This window comes from Etheostoma cragini, chromosome 24 (assembly GCF_013103735.1).
Source record: "Etheostoma cragini isolate CJK2018 chromosome 24, CSU_Ecrag_1.0, whole genome shotgun sequence".
NCBI lineage: Eukaryota > Metazoa > Chordata > Actinopteri > Perciformes > Percidae > Etheostoma > Etheostoma cragini.
In genome coordinates, this window is record NC_048430.1 from 9,680,299 (window position 1) to 9,697,822 (window position 17,524).

Here is a 17,524-nt window from a genome sequence, read left to right on the forward strand (position 1 = left end):
TAATGTGGACACAATGTCTAAGTGGGGAATAGAATAGCAAGGATGGTCTGGTAAGTTCAGCAAGGTACATCACTTTACTGTCATGCAGCCTTTGAAACCAGGACAATACTACACTTATGTCAATCATGATATTATGATATCCAAAAACGATATCTAAAAGATATCTAAAGACGTTATCTAGTATCATATCACAATATCGATATATTAGCAATATATTTTCCAGCCCTACATCTAGGCCTTTTCAGGAAAGTCCTGATCTAGGTCTTCTTTATATTCACAGATCTGACCCACGTTATGCAACTTTTTTTCTCTGTCTCTCTCTTTTGATTCTTGTTACTTCCAGGACAATCAAACTCCCGTCGGCCTACCTCTCGATTTTCTGTTGAAGTTAAAAAACAGCTCTCGTTCTGTCTTTCTTTCTTTTCCTCTCTTTATCTTCTTTCTGTACTCTCAGTCCCAGCTTTGTGTCTGTTTTTCAAACCCCGTCTCCACTCTCATTCCCTCCACTCCATCAATTACTCTATTTTGTATGATAATGCATCACAGTTTTGCTTTGTGACATACGCAATGGTAAAACCTTTCCATTCACCCCTTCTCCTGAAAAAACTTCACTTAAGTCGATTTGAAAATTAAAAATTGATTTAACTCTGCTCGCTTTTGCTAATCTACCCCTTCTTCTTTTCACCTCTCCTCTACTCCCTCTCTCTGCTCCGAGCTTAAAGGAAACTCCAATGGTCAATCTGTTCCATTGCTTGTTCTCTTAATCCCTCGTCTTCTGTGCCCTTGTTTGGGAAAGCATTTGCTATGCTCCTTCATTCATTGATTTGTTGGCTTACTTGTTCAGTCCATTTCTCTCTGTCTCTTTACACCCGTTGGTTTTTTCAACAGAAAATACATTTATTCATTTGTTTGTGCATCCATCCCTCCGTCCAATAAGCCCTCTTTCTCTCTTTCTTTCTGCCTTCCTTCCTTCTCGTGTTCTTAATCTCTTTCCACCTGTCTCTCTTTTCTTTCATCATGACTTTTAAGAGTTTTATTGACATGACGAGGCTAAAGTTTCTCAACCTGTCCGTCAACGCTGACCAACATCACTTATTCTGTTTCTCAATCAGAGGGCCCAGGAAGAGGTCCACTCCAAGGAACAAAAGGTCAAACTCCTGACTGACAGTGTCAACAGTTTCATTGCCAAGGCCCCACCCACGGCCCATGATGCCTTGCGGTCTGAATTGGAGGTGTTGACGGCCAACTACCAACAACTCTGTAGCCGGCTGGATGGGAAATGTAAGACTCTGGAGGTACGGACCTTATCTGTCTTTTCTGTGATTATTTCAAAGTGGCAACCTAGGCATGCTTGGTAAAGAAAAAATGTACTTTGAACATTGGTGGGGGGTTTGTCGTGTGTGTGTGCCCAAGGCTCTTACGTGTGGTGTCAAGTCCAAGACCATCATGCTCACATCAGTGCCAGCTCTGGAGGGCATGTTGCTGTGTATGTGGGTCGATGGTCGATGAGTGTACACAGGATGTTTTAAAGGCACCTCGTACTGCAGCCTCCACCACAGTGTATGAATGTGTGTGAATGGTGCCTGTAACATGTAAAACCGCTTTGAGTTAAGACTAGAAAAGCGCTCTATAAATTCAGGCCATTTATATAAAAACAAGTCAATTGTAATTAACAAAATACGTTTGTGTTCATTTCAAGTAACGTTTAGGCTAGAGGTGACAAAAAGTGAATAAGATACAAGCTGGATAAAAACATGTCGTGGATTACCCATGAAAAGAGTTGACAGTGTGTTCTGTGGTTTGGAGGCAGAAATCTCAGAGATGGATATCTTAAAACTAAAACTATCTGCCTGGCTAGATATCACTATTGCGGTGGTATGAGAAAATATATATAGGGATTTTTTATTTTATTTTGGGTGAACTCATCCTCTCTGAACTGAAAGGAGATAGCCCTTTATGTGTTTTTGTTAAAGTACACACGTTTTTAAAAAGAGTTTGGAGTATTATTCAAGATGTCCTGTCATATCTGATGGATGGAGATCCTGAGGATGGCTACATGTTCCAAATGTCTTTCATCAGTCTGATGTTTAGAAAAGCTCAGTCACCATTAAATCACTGTGCCTGTTTTAGCAGATTAGAATAAGAAATAATGAATACACTTACTGCTGTTTTGTTATGTGCATAAAATGTGTACAGTGCCTCTTAATTTAGATATGAACATTGTTGCTGCTGTGTGACAATTACAGGGATTCCATTAACTCATTTTGAGGATCCTACTGTATATCATAACATTGTTGCTGAGACTCATTAATGTAATTATAATATAATGTAATTAACGGAATCTTATTTTACGCTCACACCCTGCCATTTACAAATATTATGATATACATTTTGCCCTGGGAGCACCATTTCAGAAGTCAAATGTGATACAAGGCAACAAAAGGATAAAATAGATTTGTTACCTTTAGTGCCCACCATTACAAATTACTTAAATATTACTTAAAGAAACAAGCAATCATATGCATGTTCTAATACAACTTTTATGTAAGCATAGTCCATGCAGTAGTTCGTGAATCATATTAAAAGTTGCAAATACATGGGTGTTTTAATCTGTAATAATGTAAATGTAAAGAGCTCTGTTTGTGTACTCAACACACAAAAAACCCTGACATCCAGACGTTGTCCTGTGTGGAAAAGCCTTTGTGGCTCATAACTATGTTTTTCATCAAGAAGTGGCTTTTTCTTGCTCTTGTTTGGGCAGCGTGAGCACAACTGGGTGTCATCTTGTAGCTTTTTTTTGTCAGAATCCCTGGGACACTGCAACAATGTCAAGCACTTTTTTGTTTGTTTGTTTGTTTGTGAGAAATCAGTTTTTCCTGTTGAACATATTTATTGATTTAGCTTCAATTTACATTTAGGAAGCAAAGTCAATCACTTTAGCCAGATAGAGGCAACTGTTGCTAATTTGCAGAAAGAAACAAACTCATCAAGCATGTTGATGTTCAACAGATGTTGAAATCACAGCCTGCAACAATACTGACTAAGTGAATATGAAACAACACTAAGAGAAATTTGAGATGGCATTTGTGGTGATGCCACCTGTCCTTGTCGCTCTCTCTCCTCAGCCCTTTCCTCCCCCTTTTTCTTCGCTGTCCTCCCTCTGTACCTTATTTTCTTGAGACATAAATACCTCTGGTATTCTCAACTTTATGGTTGAAGTACTCTCTCACCCTATTTGTCTTTTTCTGCTCCCGCCTGAACGCGTTTCTTCTCTCTAACACATAACATGTCAAAATGGTCATCTGCTTATTGTTTATCCATTCACTAATGCTTTTTAGCTCTGTCTGTGCCTCCTGACAATTTTGTGTTTGTATATGTGCGTGTGTTGCAGGAGGTTTGGGCATGTTGGTGTGAGTTGCTCTCCTACCTGGAGCAGGAACATGCCTTCCTGGACCAGCTGGAGCAGAAGCTGGATGAGACTGAAAGCCTCCAAGGAGGTGCAGAGCAGCTGCAGGAGGCGCTGGATGTGAGTATGAAGACAGTGTGAACAGACATTATATGACAAGCGTTAAATTACAGAGACTCTAAGAAAAAGGGCTTGATATGATGCTAAACTTCATGTATGGGTGAGATGTGTGTATGTATGTGACTTGTTAGATGAGGAGATGGCCATTTTGTGTGTATGTTTGTGTGCGTGTGAGGCAAGTGCTGATTTTCCTGTTAAAGAACAAAAAAAACTATGTACAAAATAAAAAGGTGGTCCGAAAGTGTGTCTATAGTGGGCTAGGGGGATGAGGTGGAGGAGACCGCAGGTTGTGTTTTTCCCTTTATAAAGCAAGACGCAAGGATGCTCCTATGTTGAGGGTTCAGCCTGCTTAAATCAAGCAGATCCTCTCCAAGCAGTGATCGTATGCATTTCCACTGTGTCCTCACAGCAGGGGACACCGGCAATGAGCCACTGTGCTTTGGTAACAGGGCAGACTGCAGCCAACCTCCCAAAAACCACTCTTGCGCCAAACTGATTGGCTGAACACATTATGTTTGTGCAGGAGCTTCTACCTAATCAAATTAGCCTAATTACTGTTTACTGAATGATTCAAGCCATATTGGAGCTGTATTAAGTTACTGATGATGTAGTCTCACATTGCCAGACCCATCTCCACAGCACTGCGATGTAAGGTCTGACCCCTTCACACATACATTCCAGGGTAGGACAAAAAAATCACACTCTGGGTTGTTTGCATATCTTTAAACCAGTCCTAGTTTTCTTGGGTAACACTACAAGCTCCAGTCACAAAGACAGTGGAGCTGCAAAATGGTCTCGGAAGGAACTTGTTTTGGTGAAACAAAGTCACTTCGCAAAAGATGTGACATTGAAGGGTGCTTATTGCATCGTATCTGACGCTGCGAGCCAGTGACCAAGCGTCCATATGTTACTGGTTGGGAGTGAGAACGGTTAGGGATAGGTCCAGCTGAAATACAGCATTTTGAGTCCGACCAGCATAACCCACATGTTGTCCTCGGGTCAAATTGACCCTTTTCCCTATGTTAATGTTCTTATAATCACCCAAAATAAAGTGATTGATTCCACTCCTTGGCAAGTACAAATCTCTACTTTCATTAATTTTGGCGCATCTTATTCAATTTTATAGCATTTGAAAATGAAATTGAAGTGGTTTTGGTTTTGAACTAGTCTTTAGTAAAAGTTGACATATTCCAGTCTGTGATAATCCATCAACATACATTTCTTTCATTTTAGTCTAAATACTTCCTAATTTTTGCTTTTCTAACTCAAACCTTAGGTACAATTTACTTATAAATCAGGTTTATTGACCATAAATTTCAAAAATAACATAACTTTAAAAGAGAGGGGGCATAAGTATACACACCCCGATGTTAAATTCCTATAGAGGCAGGCAGATTTTTATTATTAAAGGCCAGTTATTTCATGGATCCAGGATACTATGCATCCTGATAACGTTCCTATTTTAATTCCAAAGGCCAAGGGAGCTTTATCAGGATGCATAGTATCCTGGATCCGTGAAATAACTGGACTTTAATAATAGAGATCTTCCTGCCTCGATGGGAATTTATCATAGGGATGTGTATACTTATGCCGCCTGTATTTTAAGGAAGAAAATTTATTTATTTACATTATTCATTCACAAAGAAAATTGGTGTCCTTAAAAGGTTGTATTTTACCTCATTTTTTAATTAAGGCATTCAAATAAATTTCCAAAACATGATTTTTTTATGTGTTCGAACATAGGGATGCTCATAAGTGTACTTGTTGCCAGAGCACCCTAGGCCGAAGATTAATGATCGATTTTATAATCGTTTCATCTGATCTGAGGCTATATGTTTTGGACACTCGGGTGAAGAGAGGGGAGGAGCTGTCAACTGATCAGCATCTGGTGGTGAGTGGGGTCAGGGGGTGGGGTAAGACTATGGACGGACCTGGTAAGCCCAAACGCGTAGTACGGGTAAATCGGGAACGTCTGGAGGAAGCCCCTGTCCCACGGACTTTCAACTTACACCTCCGGCGGAGCTTTTCGTGCATCCCTGTGGCGGCTGGGGGCATTGAACCTGAGTGGACAATGTTCAAAGTTTCCATTGCTGAAGCTGCGGCGGGGAGCTGTGGTCTTAGGGACTTAGGTGCGGGAACCCACGAACACCCTGGTGGAAACCGGTGGTCAGAGAAGCCGTCTGACTGAAGAAGGAGTCTTTCCGGGATATGTTATCCAGGAGGACTCCGGAGGCAGTTGCAAGGTACCGACGGGCCTGAAAAAGCGGCGGGTGTAGGAGAAGTTTGGAGAAGACATGGAGAAGGACTTTCGGTCGGCACCAAGGTGCTTCTGGAAAACCGTGCCACCTCAGGAGGGGGAAGCGGGGAATCATTAAATATGTATACAGTAAGGACGGAACGTTGTTAACCTCAACTGGGGACGTAATAGAGTGGTGGAAGGAGCACTTTGTGGAACTCCTAAATCCAAGTGACACATTCACTGTTGTGGAGGCAGAGCTGGAGGATGATGGGGGATTGTCGTCAGTTTCCCTGGTGGAAGTTGCTGAGGTAGTCAAACAACTCCACAGTGGCAAAGCCCCAGGGATTGACGAGATCCGTCCAGAAATGCTGAAAGCTCTCGGTGTGGCTGTCCTGGTCGACACGCCTCTTTAACATTGCATGGAAGTCTGGGACAGTGCCTAAGGAGTGGTAGACTGGGGTGGTGGTTCCCCTCTTCAAAAAGGGGGACCAGAGGGTGTGTGCCAATTTCAGGGATTTTAAACTTCTCAGCCTCCCTGGGAAAGTCTACTCCAAGGTGCTGGAAAGGAGGGTTCGGCCAGTAGTCCAACCTCGAAATGAAGAGGAACAATGCGGATTCCGTCCTGGTCGTGGAACAACGGATCAGATCTTTATTCTCGCAAGGATCTTGGAGGGAGCCTGAGAGTAGGCCCAACCAGTCTACATTTGTTTTGTGGATCTGGAGAAGGTGTATGCCCGGGTCCCCCGGGAGAAACTGTAGGAGGTGCTGTAGGAGAATGGAGTGAGGGGTCCCTTCTTAGGGCCATCCAATTTCTGTATGCCCAAAGCGAGGGTCCTGTTGTCTTCATCGGCCTCTGACCTTTAGCACTCACTGGAACAGTTCGCAACAAAGTGTGAAGCGGCTGGTATGAGGATCAGCAACTCTAAATCTGAGGCCATGGTTCTCAGCAGGAAACCAATGGAGTTCTTTCTTCAGGTAGGGAGTGAGTCCTTACCCTAAGTGGAGGAGTTTAAATACCTGGAAGTCTTGTTAGCGAATGAGGGCACCATGGAGCGTGAGAATAGTCTGAGAATCGGAGCAGCCGGTGCAGTATTACATTCCGTGTATCGCACCGTTGTGACGAAAAGGGAGCTGACCCAGAAGGCGAAGCTCTCGATCTATCGCGCAATTTTTGTTTCTACCCTCACCAATGGTCATGAAGGCTGGGTCACGACCGAAAGAACGAGATCCATGGTTCAAGTGGCCAAAATGGGTTTCCTCAGAAGGGTGGCTGGCGTCTCCCTAAGAGATAGGATGAGAAGCTCAGTCATCCGAGAGGAGCTCGGAGTAGAGCCGCTGCTCCTTCATGTCAAAAGGAGCCAGTTGAGGTGGTTTGGGCATCTGGTAAGGATGCCTCCTGGGCGCCTCCATGGGGGGTTTTCCAGGCACGTCCAGCTGGGAGGAGGCCTCGGGTATAACGGAGGACTAGGTGGAGAGATTATAACTCCAACCTGGCCCGGGAACGCCTCAGGATCCCCCAGTCGGAACTACTTAAAGTGGCTCGGGAAAGGGTAGGTCCCCTGCTGGAGCTGCTGCCCCCCGTGTCCCAGAGACTTAGACTTCTCTTTATTGATCCTTTTGGGATGACTCCTGCGAGGAAATAAAAAAATCAAGCAGCAGTTTTAGCAAGAAAAAAAAAGTAGATATAATAGACAGTATAAAGGCAACAAAATAACAGTAGTAGTAATTAAATAATAATAATAATAACAATAAGAACATTTGTCAAATAAAGACAAAAAGACCATAAATTATCAAAAGTGTCAGTGTTGAGTCTAGTGTTAAAGTGATAAAGTCACCAGGTATTAATGTAAGTCCAGGTGTGTGTGTGTGTGTGTGTGTGTGTGTGTGTTTGTGTGTGTATGTGTTGTCTTCTCTGCCCTATTCTCCCCCCCCCCCCCCCCCCCCCCCCCCGAGTGAGGAGTTGTAGAGTCTGGTGGCATGAGGGACAAAGGAGTCCTTGAGACTGTTGGTCCGACACTTGGGAAAGAGCAGCCTTCCACTGAACAGGCTCCTCTGGGTGCTGATGACGGTGTACAGGGGGTGGCTGGCATTGTCAGTAATGACAGTTTGTCCAGTGTCCTCACCAGTGAGTCAAGCTTCATGCCGACCACAGAGCCAGGCCCGCCCTATCAGTTTATCCGGATGAAGATGGATGGATGGATGGATGTACATTCAAATTGGGCTTTTAATGTGCTGTTAAAGTGGGTTTTAAAAACATGCACACATGCACGCATTAAAAGACATAATAGAAAAGTAGAATGTCAGCCTGTAATCCCATTTACCCGGAGAGATTATGAAATCCCGGTAATCGCTAAACGTGATCAACCGTCTAGATTTTCATAACAAAATGGATCATTAAATGTGCAATGGCCACCAAATGAAGAAGTATGCAAAGCAATGAATATTACAGTTTAAGGATACAAAAAGGGAGGGGTTTCCTTCTTCTTTTAATTAGGATTCATAGGCAAGAAATTTTAAGAGGAAATATGTGATGTAAGGTACTTCTGTAAAAGCTAATTTTTCATCTAATAACAGATAATATATTAGAGATTATAGTAGCAGGCATTTGGAGTGTGTCTGCTTCTCTGATTATGTTATATAAGACACACACAAAAATTGAGTTGAAATTGAATTTTGTAATAAGAGACTTTGGGGTTTCATTAAGAAATAAAGTGGCTTATGTGTTAACATTCATTCATTTGCTTAATCATTGCTTTTGCAGATGGCCTTAGATGTCATATCTTACATTTAAATCTTTACATTTTACATGTAAGTTGACAGATCAATAAAAATGCAAATAACAGTAACTGCCCACTCTGGTGTACTTTACCATGCTGAACTGATGTCAGCCAAAGAGACCTTTTTAGAGATTTCAGAAGATGTGAAAAGCTGTTAAGCACAGAGCTCAAACGGACAAGGGGTAATTGACCACTTTTAGCATCTACATGGCATCACCTTCCACTCTTTTCCTGCATAATTAGTTCATAATGTATGCTTCTCCCAGCTTGTCTTGAGTCACCTTCAAACAAAACATTAGCAGCTTGTATGCAAAAAGGCATATTTTACTGTGGCTTCACTTAATGGAAGGTACAATGCTGGAATTTACTACAGAAAAGTCAGAGTAGTATGGTCAAGTGGGATTGATGATGTTTTTGTGTTTGTCTTTGTACAGAGTCTAGAGGTTCTTTTGCAACACCCGGAGGACAACAGAAACCAGATTCGGGAGCTGGCCCAGACGCTGATGGACGGAGGCGTTCTGGATGAACTTATACAGCAAAAACTGGACGCTTTCAACATTCGATGGGACGAGCTTATGGCAAGGGTAAGGGTAAAAACAGAAATATACAGCATTTACACACTGTGATCTGATGGTATGCTTGTGAACTCTGTCTTTTGGATTGAAATAGATAAATAAAAAAGACGTTCCCAAATAAAAATATATGCAATCAGAGTTTAAGGCAAATACATGTTTAGCAGTAGCTTTCGGCCACTGCAAATGTCACTTACTTTTTCTAGTCGTGTATCTGTTGAGAGAGATATGTTTGTGACCACAAACATGTCTTGAATGTAGGATTTACAGTTCAGTGGTGATTTCCTTTAATTAAAAAAAGGTTCCATAGGTTACTACTAGATGTAGTAGTAGATAGGACATTTGTGCTGTTGTGTTGGATTTGAACTTTCTCATCACCTGCCCAACTGCTTAGATTCCTTTTCCTACTAAATAACTTCTAAAGCTTAAACAATCAGTCAGTTAATAGACTGAACTATATTTGGCACATTTTCAATAGGGATGGGAATCTCTGGGCACCTCACGATTCGATTTGATTGCCATTTAGAGGCCAACGATTCATTTCTGAATCGATTATTGATGCATCTCAATGCAACAATTTTTAAATGTACATTTCCATTCGTTATTTCAAAAAAATACATATAAATCTGATTTTGTTGTATGCAGTATTCGTCACACACAAGTTTTAATTAAAAGTTTTGTCTACTGAGGTTTTTATTGCGTAGTCATTCCATGCTTAAGCCTTAAACATGTGTAAAAGTCACTTTCTCTCACAGTGATCTTCCATGTCAGAGGCTCAGTCATGTTTAAAGGTGGAGAATCGGCTTCTTAGAACATGAAACATAAAGTGGTCAGATGTAACATGATAAGTAGATAAACAGCCTTTATGTGTTTTGCCTAATTATGTTGTGCATAACTTATTAGATCATGTGTATAATTCATAACAAAAGTTATCTTGAGACACTTAGGTCTAGACCAGACTCAATTTACAAAGCCCCAACAATTCCAGTAATTCCTCCAAGAGCAACTAGTTGCGACAGTGGCGATGAAAAACTCCCTTTTAGGAAGAAACCTCGGACAGACCCAGGCTCTTGGTAGGCGGTGTCTGATTGGGCGGGTTAAGGGTGTGATGCACATGAACAATGGCAATGACAGTTACAATAAAGATAATGGAACAGTGACTACAAATGGTAGTCGTAGTAGTTCATGGCATAGCTGGGTGCTACAGGGTGTAGCGTGGTATAGCAGACTATAGTCTGCTGGACGTAGCAGGATGCAGCAGGACACCGCAGGGCATCACAGAGCGTAGCATGGTGCAGCAGGACCACGGTGACAGCTGCAACCAAGATCTTGTTGCCATCCTAATCTGAGGAAATATGCTGATATACAAAAAGTTTTTTGTCTCTTGGCCATTTTTTCTTCACTGTTACCTAAACTAAGTGGTTGTCCATTATCACATCTTCTTTCAGTCAATCTGTTTTCTGGTGTGTACATGGTTTGTTTTTGTTTTTTAATAATTAATTATTAATTTATCTGAAAAGATTATTTAATTGTTCTAGAAAGAATGGCGATGCATCAAATAATCAATTTTTTTCCCCACCCCTAATTTTTGCAAAAATGGCAAAATTTCACTGATTCAGGCTTGAGTCCTAATCCTGTGTTTTTTTTAAGTTTCCTGTTTTTATTTAGTAGGGACACTTGTTTAGTCTATATCATGATGTTGCACTCCCAGGAATGCTCCTGTGCCAGCGGAAATTCACTCTCTTCTGTGTTGTAATTTCAGACCAATTTATGAGCACATGCTGTACACAGACAAACCCCAGAACAAAACAGAACATTACCACAGCGGCCCTTAGATTATGCGAGTTATAATGTGTTATATTATGAGATCACCTCTGACAGCATTCCAATCAATTACCTGAGACTGCCCACCCACATCCTCCCAAATATGTTATTTTCACCCTCTCTACAGCCTATATAGGCTGTTGCTTTTAAACTGATGTATTGTAGGGATGTATGAGTGTTTTCAATAAGGTTTTACTATAGTCAAAGTCAAAGTCAAAGTACTTTTATTGGTCTCCCTAAGGAGAAATGTGCATAGTTCACTGAGCAACTTAGCTGCAAGAGTTACAGACACAACAACAAGCACAGGGTTAAAAAACAATTTAAAGACAAATATAGAGTCAACATATGGGCTACTCGAGGGCCTGTGCAAATTGCAGATTTACGATTTCCTATACTAAATAAGATAAAAGCTATACTTCAAAACAAAACCAATTTCATTCATCCATCACAGTCACAGATATACATTAAAAATATTAATCTCTGCTCATTAATGAGCTTTACTGCTATAGGGACAAATGAGTGCTTATACCTGTTATATATAAAGAAAGGAACCCTGTACCTCTATCCTGGGTTCAACAGCTCAAACTGTGAAAACAAAACATGACAGTTTTAAGACAGAATGGTCTTAGCCTGCCTGATTGTTGCCTGTTCAAAAAGCTAGTGATGAGAGAGAATGCTTTCAGTAATAGTAAATGTTTCCATACGTGCACTAATGCCACTGTAGCTGACATCGTGTGTACAGCAAAACTAAAAACTATTATAAACTTGAGAGAGAAAACATAACTAGACTGCTGTTCTCGTGCATAAATGCGCACAGTATAGCTCCGCTGGGTTTCCAGTTTAGAGAATATTGTCCTCATTAATAATGTATTGCTCCCACTCATCTGCAACCATCTAACCCTTATAATACAGAAAATGTAGCCTACAGTAGATTTGTAGGTCTAACACATTCCGCTTATCTTGCATACATAATGTAAATGTGCTGTATTTATATAGCGCTTTTCCAGTCTTAACGACTGCTCAAAGCGCTTTTACATCTACAGGAAACATTCACCATTCACACACATTCATACACTGTGGCCGGGGCTGCCGTACAAGGTGCCACCTGCTCATCAGATAAACATGCACACACATTCACACTCCAATGCGCAGCACCGGGGGCAACTCGGGGTTCAGTGTCTTGCCCAAGGACACTTCGACAATGACTGCAGGGGCGGGGATCGAACCACCAACCTTCCAATTGGCAGGCAACCGCTCTCCCACTGAGCCACAGCCGCCCCACAATAACATGTTGATAAAATGAGTGGGAAGGAGGGTGAGCAGGAGCAACCAATAGTAATAAACTTTCTTTGCTGAACACTTTTCACACAAGAAACAACCTGCAGACCTGTGCTTTATAATGACTAAGTGACACGCAGTGAGTGCTTCACATGAAAACATAATTAAGCCTCATGTTGACCCGTTTTCCTATATCAATGTTCTTAACATTAGCCTTCCGGTGGAGGCTAAAAGGAGACCGCAACTGTGTAACGGATTTTTCAGTGCCGTAAATCCCTGGTAAATCCTCGTACATCATGATTAGCATCTGCACGTGCGCAAAACATCTTGCATATGCGCAGAAAGGTTCTTGCAGGCAGGACGGATTTTGTACCGACAACAACATCTCATGGCCATTTTTTCACCACAGAAAGCTTCCAGCCATGCTAAAGCTAAGTTAGCCTAAAAATACAAGGTGTCCGTCCAAACTAACGTTACGGTTCGGAGCCGCGATGCCATAAACGTACAACTAGCAGTCTGTTTCTGATATGTAATTTTCACTGCAGGTCTGCATGCAGAGCAAACCACCAATCACAATCAATGTTATTTATCTAACAAGCAGGCCCCGCTAGTCGACTACAACCTGGAATTTCGAAATCAATGACTTTAGCCTGGATTGATATGTAAATGCAGTGGTGTCATGTCAGTTAACCAGTGTATTTAACCATCTAATTCCCCCTCTTCAAAATCACTTCAGAAGAGTAGTCAGTGATTACTTGCTTTGGTGTTTGTAAAGCATTAAAGTTCAACAAAGAATGGTTCACATGATTAAAGTTTCTTTCATTTTCTATGTAGATGCACTCCCTTACAAAATCACCCCATTAGTTGAGAATTTCCAAATAGAACTTTGTTGTCTTCTAAAAAGCCTTTTCATATAGCAATATATATTCGGATAAAAAAGTCACAATGTTAGATTTCCAATATTGTGCAGGCCTATATTGTAGTGAAAGGTCCCTTTTAAAGACCATACAATCAATTTAAATAAAAAACTAGCTCAGTTATTGTGGGTTTATAAACCCTAACAAAATTTAGCCAGCACTTTCATTTGTTACTGCCCGTTTCTGTAATGTATGATTTGTGTGAGGTTAATTGAAACTTATGTTAAAACCAAGTGGAAACAGGGCCTTAGCTGCAGTCCTATTAACCTTCTTTGGATTTTCTTTTCCCACTCTTGATCTTCCCTTCAGTTTATTACACCTTCTTGCATATTTTTGTGATATTCCTGTCACCCTTCTTTACTTTATTTCATACCCTTACCCCTGTCTTGGAGGACCAAAATGCAGTTAAGCAGGAGAAGGTTTAGTTAAGATTTATTGTCCAACCAAAACACAATACAACAGGCAAAAAACAAAGTCCAAAAATCTAAACTCCAAGATTCCCAAAAGGCCAGTGGAAAAAAAGAAAGGAGGAAAACAGGGTGCAAAGGGGAAAACACAGGAACACAACGTAATTCCCTCAGGTACAAACACAGAGGTATACGGACAAAGTAACAGAAGGATCTGACGAGTGACAAAGGGAACACAGAGGTAAACTATAAGGTATTGAGGAACAGGTGACACATCAGGTGAATCACATGAGGGCGGGGCAGAACAATTAGACGGACAAGAAGTAAAACTAGAGACCAGACGAGAAGGAGACCAGACGAGACAGAGACCAAACTTCAAAATAAAACAGGACATAGAATAGAACATACAGACACGCAAGGGAAACACAAGACACAAGAACAGGGAGGAAAACACGGAGAAATAACAGAAAACAGAATAAAGAAACAGGATAAAAAAGGAAACCATAACAACCCCTCCTCTTTCTCCCATTCCTTCCCCACTTCCTCCTCCTTCCTTTTCCTTGTCAATTTATTACTTCTTGTCCTCTCTCATCTTCCAAAATTTCCTCCTCCTTTTCCCCCCACTTCCTTTCCCAACATCTTTCTTTCCTCCTTCCAGCCATCATCAGTAGTAGCAATACATTCTGAGCCTCTTGGTGGTGATCTTCAGTGACAGATTAGACACTTGCACCCACCCACCCACACACACACACACACACACACACACAGAGGCACATACTTATTGCCCGCTGGGTTGATCCTCCCTCACAATAGAACCGGATTAATGTTCTCCTTGCAGCCTGATAAGCCTCCCTTTGTTTGTCTGCCCATCAGAGGCTGTGTGTTTGTGTGTGAGTCTTTTATTTCAGAGTTTTTGTTTGGAGTAAGTGTCATTTTTTGTAGTGTGTGTTTTTGTGTGTGTGTGTGTGTGTGTGTGTGTGTGTGTGTGTGTGTAAAAGCACTACAGAAGCTGGTGTCTTTTGTTTGGGTGTATATGTCAGCATGTATGCATGTAAGGTAAGGCCAATCGGCTCGGAGCCCTGTTTGTTTGTCATCCATAAAGGGGACGAGGAGCTCAGAGACAGGTCGGGGGTGTATGTGAGTATCTCTGAAAAGACGGATGGAGGCGCAAAAGCACACAGAGACCAAAATCTTGCCTAATATTCTTTTCATGGCTGAGGAACAAAACTGACACAGTAATATCTATTTTATTAATTAAAGCAGGCACCCTAAATATCTTTAAAATATTTTGTTTTAAAATACCAATGTAATGTATTAATTACTGAGATTAGTGTTAATATCTTAACTAATAAAATTAAATATGACTCTATTACCAAGGTCCTGGAACAAAATGGAATGCAGCCACTAATGTTATTAGTACCAATGCTTTTCTTGCAATTAAATGTCTAGAAATGTCTGCTGTAGACATATTCTGGCTAAATTTACACCGACCGGCAGGGTCAGAGACATCATCATGTATGGGGTTTATTTTAAAGTGTACCAGCCAATGTAGGCCTACCATCAAATAGTTATATGGTATATACATATATAAATGTACTTTATTTTATTACAAAATTTCATTACATCGATCCTTTTTTTTCAATTGCAATGGCAAGATTAGCCTAAGAGCATATAACAAAACATGTTAAATTATTTTGATTTGGCATTAGAAGTAATCTGACTTCATCTGTAACCAACTCTAACGTTACAATGCAAAATGAATGGAAAGTGAGGATGACTCAGACCTTGAACTAGACATTTAGTTTTGTGTGGACTAATAGAACTCCTACCTGACGTCATCACTGGTCTCATCTCTACCTAATGCCATCGCCGTTCTCATTATGTAAAATACCTGCCATGTCACCCAACAGATGTAACTATTGTCTGTATTTCTGACAGCACAGCTATCATAAACAGCTAATTGTAAAACTAAATCTATTAATGATTCCATGGTAAACCATAAGTTATGTTTTCCCAGCTTCTTAACATTTATTGTACCTCATATTTTCCAGTTTCCAGCTCAGCAACCTTGCTTTTGCATGTTCTAAGCTAACCGGAGCCATTTGGCTGTCACATTCCCAGTGTTAGCAAACGCTAGCTAGCTTGTTAACATGAATATGTGCACGCCGCCAAGCACAGATGTCACACTTTAAATCCTACCTGTTGCTGTTCCTTATCTACGTATTTAACTGCTGTCTCATCCCTTGACATGCCATCTCCTTTTCCCTCTTTCTTTTTTCTATTTTTAGCCCCAGACAGCTTTGCTTCATCCATCCAAATATGTAAACGGTTTACGGCATAACGTGTTATACTAAAGTTTGTGAAATCCATAAAATAATAACCTTTTGTGGTTACAAACAAGAACAGAAGATGGGAATCATTTCAGAAACGTTTTAGCTAGCTATGGTTGTTTCATAGCTAACGTTAGCTCATAAGCCCATTAAACTGAGAGCTTTTGCTTGTTTGATGCTAACTTGTAGCCAGCAGTTTTTACTGTATTGACATTTCAGAATCCTCTTGTTAGCATTGTACATGTGTTGCAAAGTGATGCATTCACATCTCACATCTTTACTTGTCGCAAAGTGACACTGTACGACTCAGATCTGCACTCTCTGTACATCGGGCAGTGACAAACATCACAGAGATTTATTCATTTAATTTGGACCATACGGCCTTAGCAATAAACAAGTTGTTCTTTAATGTTACCAATTTTTTGTGCTCCTTTTTAGATATATTTTATTTTATATACATTATGAATATATTATACATATTTCAGTTCGGGCACCTGTATCGGAAAAAAACAAACGAAACCCATCTCTAGTGAGGACATTTGTTTACTGCACTCATCCCACTTTAAAGTGCTCATGTAATGCAATTTTTTAGGATCGTAATGGTATTTAGAGATTGTACCAGAAAGGTTTACATCACATGTGTCAAACTCAAGGCCCGCGGGCCAGATGTGGCCCGCCATGTAATTTTATCTGGCCCGCGAGAGCTTAAAAGTTTTGAGTGTCTAAAAATAAATACCAAAAAATAAATTAAGAGCGTGCTTTAACCGAAAACTCCATTTCCCACAATGCCTTTTGACTACGCTAGCCGCGGCAGTTTCCATGACAACCATTGACCGTAACGGTCTATGATGCCAACGAGTGGAATTGAGATATAAATAACGATCCCAAAATGTCAAGAAAGAGAAAAGTTGATGCAGACGGAAGACTGTTTCAAGAAAGATGGGAAGGCGAATACTTGTTTGTGTTTCAAGAAGAAAGACCGGTATGTCTTTTGTGTTACGAGGCGGTGTCGGTTGTCAAAGAATACAATCTCCGTCGACATTTTGACACCAAACACGGAGCTAAGTACGCTAAAGCTAGCCTTCAAGAAAAGCAACAAATTGCCCAAGAATTAAAAGGCAAACTGCGGTCGCAGCAGAGTTTGTTCATGAAATCCACAGCCAAAAACGAGGCCGCGGTTAAAGCTAGCTTCATTGTGGCTGAAGAAATCGCCCACGCTTCCAAGTCTTTTTCAGAGGGAGCGTTTTTGAAGCAGTGCATGCTGAAGGTTTGTGAGCAGGTGTGTCCCGACCAGTTACAGACTTTTAAAAGTGTCAGTTTATCAAGAAACACCATCGCCGACCGAGTGAAGGAACTTGCAGAAAATGTTACAACACAGCTGGCCGAGGAGACACGCAGCTACACAGCTTTTTCATTAGCTGTTGATGAAAGCACAGATAACACGGACACAGCGCAATTATCAATTTTTATTAGAGGCGTAAAGTCGGACCTCTCTATCACTGAGGAGCTGTTGGATGTGGCTGCAATGCATGGGACCACGACGGGACAGGACATTTTTGATGCGGTGGAGAACTCTGTAAGTAAAAATCCATTGCAGTGGGAAAACTTGGTAGGATTAACTACAGACGGTGCACCGGCAATGTGTGGAGGAAAA

The 17,524-nt window shown here is 41.1% G+C and overlaps 1 protein-coding gene across 11 annotated transcripts in view; it reads left to right on the top strand.

Moving 5' to 3' along the window:
- LOC117939147 (dystrophin-like) overlaps positions 1 to 17,524 on the top strand; it is a 359,537-nt gene that overhangs the window by 197,497 nt on the left and 144,516 nt on the right. For all 11 annotated transcript variants that reach the window (XM_034864183.1, XM_034864184.1, XM_034864186.1 and 8 more), the window contains 3 exons: positions 1,113 to 1,295; positions 3,392 to 3,526; positions 8,977 to 9,126. In XM_034864183.1, coding sequence (XP_034720074.1) covers positions 1,113 to 1,295; positions 3,392 to 3,526; positions 8,977 to 9,126 — 468 coding nt within the window. The remainder of the gene's footprint in view (positions 1 to 1,112; positions 1,296 to 3,391; positions 3,527 to 8,976; positions 9,127 to 17,524) is intronic.